Raw genomic sequence first — 9,219 nt, forward strand, 5'->3', positions numbered from 1 at the left:
TAGAAGTCGGCATCCTGGACCTCCAGAAGTGGTCCACAGCAAGGGTGATTGATAAGTTTGTAGCCTAAGGTAGAAGGAGATGAGTTATTAACTTCAAACTTCCTGCATTATCACTCAAAGAGTTGAACTGCATGTGCATGTAACAAGAGCTGTATAACTCATCTCCTTCTGTCTTGGGCCACAAACTTATCAATCACTCCTCTTACAGCCCAACATTCTATTAGCCTTCCTAATCGCTTCTGTGTATTGCCTAGATGTTGATAGAGATGAGTCTACCCAAGTACTTCTCATACACTTTCTAACTCAAGACCCCCGTTGTATACTTATATCCAATATTTCGACTTCCTATATGTAATACTTTAGTGTAATCCCTGGGTCGCCTCAGGCATCGCTCAAACTCGTTCTAGTCTAGGGGGAGCAGCCTTCGGCCCCGCCAAACTGGGTAATCAGCTGGTGTGGATGCTGTGTGATATCCCTGCCTCGCCCAAAAAACAGACAGTACACCTTATGCGATTAAATGAGTACAATTTATAAAGAGTACTATAACTAAGCGATTACTAATGATACAGTATATATGAATAAGAGAAAAAAAAGAAAAGGCGCCAAACTTATCAAAGTCCAAACCACTTCATGCACAACCGTTGGAGCTCAATTACTGAAGTCTTCTGGCATTCGATCCCCTCCGAACTCCTCGACCTGCCTCCTGGGACCACCCATGGTGGTCAACCAGACGCTCCACACTCCTCTGTCTCCGTCTCCTCTCCTCACCGAAAACCTTGGGCCGGGGACCCCCGCTCGGGGTCCGTTCCGTCGCCCAGCTTCCAGCATCCCGTCCTCTCTCTCTCTCACTCCATCGCGCCGACTCCCCAAAATCCCCGCCAACAATCAGTTTACAGTCCCAAACAAGCTTCCAGCACTTATCATAACAAAGACGCCAGCATTCCTACTTTTAACAAAACAAAGACGCCATTTTGATTACATACACAGTAACAAAGGAAAAGAAGAAACCCCCTTTACATTAGATTTACCTACATTAAATTTCATCTGCCATGTATCTGCTCACATCTGGATTTTGTTTAGATCTAGTTGTATTGATTCTACTGTCTGAATATTATCAGCCCATTCCCCTAATTTTGTGTCATTGGCAAACTTTACTAGTTTATTTGTTAAGTGTTTGTCTAAAATCATTAATGTATATTTAAAACAGCAGCAGCCCCAAAACTGATCCTTGCAGAATCCCACTTTTAACATCTACCAGGTGTGAAAATGATCCTCTCACCATAACTCGTTGTTTTCTGTTTTTGAGCCAACTCTCAAGAGATACATTTAACATCAGAGAAATGTATACAATATACATTCTGAAATTCTTTTTCTTCGCAAACCTCTACGAAAACAGATGAGTGCCCAAAAGGATGAATGACAGTCAAACGTTAGAACCCTGAAACCCCCCAGCTCCCCCTCCCACACACAAGCAGCAGCAAGACAATGTTCTCCCCTCCCCCACCAGCAAAAAAGCATCGGCACCCTCCACCGAGCACTCAAGCGTCCAGCAAAGCATCAATAAAGACACAGACTTGCAGTGCCCCAAAGACTACTTGTTCACCTGGTAATCCGACATACCACAGGCTCTCTCTGACCCCAATAAGGGAGAAACAGGTGTCTCCATTTCACAGCACCCATTCCAACTCTGCACCCATTCACACACTTTACCTTAAATCCCTACATCCTGTAATTTGATTATTAATCTCTTGTAGGGTACCTTGTCAAAAGCCTTCTGAAAGACCAAGAAAATAATATCAACTATTCTATTGTTATGATACATTTTAGATGACTCTTCATAGAACTCCAGCATGATTTCCCTTTTCTGAATACATGCTGGCTTTCTGCTAACATGCCCGTTCTTATCATCTGCTTTTCCATCACATTCTTTATTAATGTTTCCATCATTCCATACACGTTAAGTTCTACATGTCTATAGTTACCAGGGTCAGTGTGGTCACACTTCTATACCGGGACAATGTTAGCCCATTTCCAGTCCTTAGGGATTTCACCAGTCTTCACTGACTTTTGAAAAATACATGTTAGGGGTTTGTGTATATAATCACAGACCTTTATATACGCTTGAATATGTGTTGTCTGGCCCTGAAGATTTATTAACTTGCAGCCTTTTCAGCTGAAGCAGGACGTTGTGTTCTAAGAACTCTAAGTCACTGAAAATAACCTTATTTTTCTCTACACTTACTGGCATATTGCCAATACCCTCACAGGTGGATACTTTAGCAAGAGTTTGTACATTCTCCCCGTGACTGTGTGAGATTCCTCCGGGTGCTCCGGTTTCCTCCCACATTCCAAAGATGTACAGTTTAGTAGGTTGATGGGTGTAATCGGGTGGTGTAGGCTAGTGGGCCAGAGGGCCTGTTACCGTGCTGTATTTCTAAATAAAAATAAGGAAAACGTAAAATAAGATTGCAAAGCAGTATAATTTTTATAAACATACAGCCGAGACATCAGTGGTTTCTGAAGTTGAACTGTTGAACGCTGTCAGCTGCAGGCAAAGAACAATGCAAACTCGAGGAGTGTGGGAGAATTTGATGCCCTGAATGCCACAGCTTGAGTTCAATGAATCAGTACAGCTGACAGCCCAACCTCATGCCTCTTCTGGCCAGTCAATGTTCCTCCTACCAATACAGCAATGCTAGTTGTTTTTGTCTGCTTGGATTAAAAATGCACTATTGAAGGCATCCAATCAAGAGTTTTGCACGTTACATTGACCCCCCCCCCCCCATCCCCTAAATGCACCCCCTGCAGCACAGGTTCATCTGGTTCATAACTGTAATGATGTCTGTAAATGGGATCGAGATACTCAATCCCAATGCTATAACCATCCCCATCCCCACTACCTTCTCCCACTCCTTGGGTGTGGGATGTGGTGAAATTGAGACGGTTGTGTCCTTGCTACAAAACAAGCCCAAGATTAAAAAAAACAACTGTTTAAAGCACTCTCAAATTCTGCCTTAAATCTGTGTTAGTAGCATGGTTCAATAATCCCTGCCATCACATCAGTAAGCAGCAGATGGATCTTCCTCATGAATATTTGCTTAGTGTGATCTGGTGCTACAGTATCTCACCACAAGGAGGCTTATTTCCTTCCAGTGACTTTCCTTTCACTCCTTCTGAAGTCACTGACTCATGCTCAGGAATAATTCCACAAATGTCAATTTTCTAACACTAAGCATACAATATTGTCAAAGGCTTAATTATTAGCTTTATTGGCCCATCAAGAATTTGCACTTTAAGTTCATATGTTATATTTATTTAACAAAACAAAATGTCCCAAAGACTTCCACGGTATCTTATTTCCCATGTAACAGGCAACAGTGGAGAATCACAGGTTTTTATTCGATCTCTGCTCTACCTCCCCACACTCCATCTCATTAGCTGAAGGGTGCTAACTTGATGTTCTATCTGCAGTTACCAAACAAGGCTTAGACCCACTATATACCTTTTTTTGGTGTTGGCTAGGGTTCAGCTGGCAGCTCTATTGCTTATGTCAGATTTTGTAGGTTCAAGTCCCACGCCAGAAACCCGGATGGACATTTGAGGAACCATTGCACCATCTTTCAGATGAGACACTAAACTGAGGCCTTATGTGTTATTCCAAAGACAACTATATTGAAGAAGAGCATTTGGCTTAATAAGATAACAAAAATAGTGAAACGTAATTGTACCGCTGTGTGCAAGTGGACATTGCTCCTTACTTACCTTGAATGCACTCCATTAGTTAGATTTGAAAGAAACAAGAATGGGAAAGGTGTAGAGAGATATGGGCCAACTGCAGGCAAATGGGATTAGTTTAGACAGGTATCTTGGTCGATGGATAAGTTGAGCCAGAAGTCCTGCTTTTAATGCTGTATAATTGTATGAATCTATACAGCACTTTGGGGCATCTGGATGTTATAATGGTGCCACATACTTTTTCTTGGCTTACTGCTGCTCCATGTCCACTAGGTCAATAGACAATAGACAGTAGGTGCAGGAGTAGGCCATTTGGCCCTTCTAGTCAGCACCGCCATTCACTGTGACCATGGCTGATCATACACAATCAGTACCCCATTCCTGCCCTCTCCCCATATCCCTTGACCCCGCTATCTATAAGAGCTCTATCTAACTCTCTCTTGAATGCATACAGAGACTTGGCCTCCACTGCCTTCTGGGGCAGAGCATTCCACATACCCACCACTCTCTGGGTGAAAAAGTTTTACCGCATCTCTGTTCTAAATGGCCTACCCCTTATTCTTAAACTGTGGCCTCTAGTTCTGGACTCACCCATCAGTGGGAACGTGCCTCCTGCCTCCAGTGTGTCCAATCCCTTAATAATCTTATATGTTTCAATCAGATCCCCTCTCATCCTTCTAAATTCCAGTGTATACAAGCCCAGTCGCTCCAATCTTTCAACATATGACAGTCCCGCCATTCCGGGAATTAACCTTGTGAACCTACGCTGCACTCCCTCAATAGCAAGAATGTCCTTCCTCAAATTTGGAGACCAAAACTGCACACAATACTCCAGGTGTGGTCTCACCAGGGCCCTGTACAGCTGCAGAAGGACCTCTTTACTCCTGTACTCAATTCCTCTTGTTATAAAGGCCAGGATGCCATTAGCTTTCTTCACTGCCTGCTGTACCTGCATGCTTGCTTTCATTGACTGATGTACAAGAACACCTAGATCTCATTGTACTTCCCCTTTTCCTAACTTGACTCCATTTAGATAGTAATAGACAATAGACAATAGGTGCAGAAGTAGACCATTCGGCCCTTCGAGCCTGCACCGCCATTTTGAGATCATGGCTGATCAACTACTATCAATACCCAGTTCCTGCCTTGTCCCCATATCCCTTGATTCCCCTATCCATAAGATACCTATTTAGCTCCTTCTTGAAAGCATCCAGAGAATTGGCCTCCACTACCTTTCAAGGCAGTGTATTCCAGACCCCCACAACTCTCTGGGAGAAGTTTTTCCTTAACTCTGTCCTAAATGACCTACCCCTTATTCTCAAACCATGCCCTCCTGTTCTTGCCATCAAAGTGGATAACCTCACATTTTTCCACATTAAACTGCATCTGCCATACATTTGCCCACTCACCCAACCTGTCCAAGTCACCCTGCATTCTCATAACATCCTCCTGACATTTCACACTGCCACCCAGCTTTGTGTCATCAGCAAATTTGCTAATGTTACTTTTAATCCCTTCATCTAAATCATTAATGTATATTGTAAACAGCTGCGGTCCCAGCACCGAACCTTGCGGTACCCCACTGGTCACAGCCTGCCATTCCGAAAGGGACCCGTTAATCGCTACTCTTTGTTTCCTGTCAGCCAGCCAATTTTCAATCCATGTCAGTACTCTGCCCCCAATACCATGTGCCCTAATTTTGCCCACTAATCTCCTATGTGGGACTTTATCAAAAGCTTTCTGGAAGTCCAGGTACACTACATCCACTGTCTCTCCCTTGTCCATTTTCATAGTTACATCCTCAAAAAACTCCAGAAGATTAGTTAAGCATGATTTTCCCTTCATAAATCCATGCTGACTCGGACTGATCCTTCTACTGCTATCCAAATGTGTCGTAATTTCCTCTTTTATAATTGACTCCAGCATCTTTCCCACCACTGACATCAGGCTAACTGGTCTATAATACCTTGTTTTCTCTCTCCCTCCTTTCTTGAAAAGTGGGACAACATTAGCCACCCTCCAATCAGCAGGAACAGTTCCTGAATCTATAGAACATTGGAAAATGATTACCAATGCATCCAGGTCAAGAGGACATGGAGTGGTTTCTACATTTTCAATGCTTGCTAGGCCGTTGTTTGGGCTCCCAGAGTTTCCTGAGGGCTCTTTGGTGATTTATTTGTTGTTTTTAATTGATTGAATCTGACTTCTGTCTAATTTAACCAATCATTCCTAAAATAACAATCCAATTCTGTACCCATTGCGTGCATGTTTCTATTCCTCTCTAACTAAGTTGCTTTTTTCTCCCTTCTGTGGTAGCGGCATACAGTTGAACTCATCCCAGTCACCGAAGTCCACTTCCAGTGGAAAAACAAAGAGCACAGCTACTACGTGTATGGCACTGAAAACAAAGTGTATGCCCCGGAGTATCCTGGCAAGAAGTGCATCATTATGTGAAGTAATTTATCCAAGACAAAAAAAAAAGCGCAAATACCGTCAATTTGAAAAGAGCACAGAAGCTGTTGGATATGTACCATTTGCATTTGACAATGGACAAAGCCAAGGGGAGACAGGCTTTGTAGAAGTGGGATGGGAAGGGGGATTAAAGTGACATGGAAGCTGAAGGAATAGCATCTTACATTCTGCATAGGTAGTATACAACCCAATGGCATGAACATTGGATTCTCCAGTTTGAAGTAAACTGCTCCCCTCCTTCTTGTCTACTCAGGTCCTCTCACATATATACTTCATCCCAACCCAACTCCCCAACCCCCCCCCCCCCCGCCCCACCCACTCCATCTGCCCTTCACCCAGAGCACTTCAGTTTGTCCCTTGTTCACTCCCTTCCCAACTCCCTGGTATTCCTATCTGTCCACCATCCTTCCCAAATCTTTACCTTCCTTTCTTATCAGATTCCATAATCTGTAGCCCTTTGTTGCCACCACCTATTGCCTCCCAGCCTCTGTCACCCTCCCCCACTGCCAATGAGCTATCCTCACCTGGATCCATCTATCCTTCGCCAGCTCTTGCTCCATCCCACCCTCCCCACCTCTTTATGCCACCTATCTCCCCTCTGCTCAAATCAACCCAACCGTCGACTGTCCATTTCCCTCCATAGATGCTGACTGATCCAATGCATTCCTCCTGCAACTTGTATTTAGCTCCAGTTCTAGCATCAGCAGTCTCTTGTCTCCCGGTGCATTTTGAAGAGCTTCACTAGCAATTTTTAAAAATCTATATGGGCTGTTCTTTTATGTTGGTTCATGGTTTTTTTCGGCTTTGCATTGTGTAACCTCGCTGAAATTCAGTGTATTTCCATAATTTCTGGAGAGGTATTCTTCATTATATATGCCCTATTCTTGAATGTGATTATCTTTTCTAATTTTAACATTGAAATTGATCTAGAATTAATTTTGGATCCATTATAAACAAACTTTCCCTAATCTATAAGGGATTTGATCAAGTAATAAGTATATTTTAACAGAATTAATCAATAAAAAGAACCATTTTAAAAGTTTGCATTCTGAATGTTTGTTATGTATATAGGTAGTATGATGGTGTGATAAGTTCAGGAGCAATGTAATGTACATTATATGAAATAAGCAAGAAGTCAGACATGATACTATTATACCATAATTTTGTGATAGAAAGAAGGTCCTTATTTTATTCATTGGAAGTGGCAAGATATCCAGCCAAATATAAATAGAATATATTATCCTATCAGAACCTGTTGTAAATGTTTGGTGGGAATGGGTGGTGTGTTAAGACAACCATTTAACTACAAATCTCACTTAATTTTATGGAAAAGCAAAGTAATAGAAATTTGTAGCCAATGTTGCAAGGTCTCATTTGGATAGTCCTTGGGAAATGCCCAAGTTGCAAGAATAGAGACTATCTGTGAAAATGCAAGGGATTGTAAAAATTTAAGAAGTGCATGTGGAAAATTCTGATGAGATTTGCTCAAAGTTATCTCAACTCATTTTGCTAATCAAGTCCAAAATGGAAAATCTGATCTATTGTCCCTTTTCTATCCTTAGTCTGAGCAACCTGGGGACCCTGGCAATTTACAATGGAAGTTAATGACTAAGTTGAAGGGACCAAGTGTACAATGGCCACATTTGCTGATGATAGCTGGGGTAGTCGTGAGAGAGCCATAAAGAGCCTACAAAGGAATGTGAATAGGTTGAATAAATGGGCAAGTAGTTTGTAGAACTACAGGAAGGGAGAAACAGGAATCGTTAAAGAATGAAAGATGAGGTCGAGACACTGCTGAAGATGCAGAACTTATCAGAATTTGTTGAATCTTATACAGGATTCAAATGGCTCTGGGCACTTCCATTAAGATCAGCAGATTACACAGAGGTCTTGAATACTGTTTATGATAAGATCCTGATCATTGCTCTGTTATAGTATGATACTATGATATGTGGAACTTATAAAGTAAAACGCATAATTTTAAAATGAGGAGTTCAGGGATGCAGAGAGAGAGGAGGGGGATGTGGTGTTGCAACTAAGATTGGATCAGCCACGATCCTATTAACTGCCAGGGCAGGCTCAAGAAACAAATCGACCTATTACTAGTATCGCATTTTCTTACGTTTTAGAATGTCCCACCACACTGAGGTAAAAGTATCAGAAGACAACACACCACATTTCATATTTCCTTTATTTTTCATTTCAACAATGGATACTATTTGGCCCATCAAGACCATGCCAGCCCTTGGAGCACACCATACAACCCAGTCCCCTCTTAATAAACTAATCTCTCTCACATGCCTGTCAACATCCCATGGATTTTCCTGTGCCCATCCACATTAGGTGATTAACCTACTAACATGTCTTTGGGAAGTGTGGTGAAACAAAAGCATTGTGAATAAATCCACATTATTACAGAGAAAACCTGCAAAATGTATTTTAACTATGTAGGTTGATCAGATTTGGATCCAGTTTTTGTGGGAGTGACCATTTTAACTTCCTCTGAAGCCATTTGGCAAAGCAATGGAAACTAATTTGGCCCAAAGCAATGGACATCCATTCTTAGCCCATCTTTCTCCATGAATGAAATGCATAAATTATTAGAGAGAAACACTATAAGTGTTTACTGTACCCACCAGCAACCGCCTGGATTAGCAAGATTGAGATTTCTTCTTGCATCCCTTATGTTCTGGGTTCTCTGCCATGTTGAAGATCATTGCATCAACTCCAGTGACTGATGGAGGAGAGGCTAAAGTCAAACAGCATAAAAACAGCTCTTTCAGTCCAGTTGTTCCATGTCAACTGCAGAACTTGTCCATAACCTTTCTTAACCTGGCACTGAGTCTGCCACTGTGACTCCAAAGGGAAGAGAGGAGATGAGGTCAGCTGTATTGAAGGAGGATTCATTGGTTAGGGACACACGAGAGGTTCTGCGGATGAGAACAAGATGCTCAAATGGTATGTTGCCTCCCTGTGCCAGGATCAGCGACATCTTCGATAGCGTCCACAACA

At 42.3% G+C, this 9,219-nt stretch overlaps 1 protein-coding gene across 1 annotated transcript in view; it reads left to right on the top strand.

Moving 5' to 3' along the window:
* LOC140741922 (protein SSUH2 homolog) overlaps positions 1-7,223 on the top strand; it is a 65,705-nt gene extending 58,482 nt beyond the window's left edge. The window contains exon 12 of the mRNA XM_073072491.1: positions 6,052-7,223. Within this exon, the coding sequence (XP_072928592.1) occupies positions 6,052-6,189 (138 nt within the window). The 3' untranslated portion in view covers positions 6,190-7,223. The remainder of the gene's footprint in view (positions 1-6,051) is intronic.
* The last annotated feature ends 1,996 nt before the right edge of the window (positions 7,224-9,219 follow it).

Source organism: Hemitrygon akajei, chromosome 19, assembly GCF_048418815.1.
Source record: "Hemitrygon akajei chromosome 19, sHemAka1.3, whole genome shotgun sequence".
In the NCBI taxonomy this organism is placed as follows: domain Eukaryota; kingdom Metazoa; phylum Chordata; class Chondrichthyes; order Myliobatiformes; family Dasyatidae; genus Hemitrygon; species Hemitrygon akajei.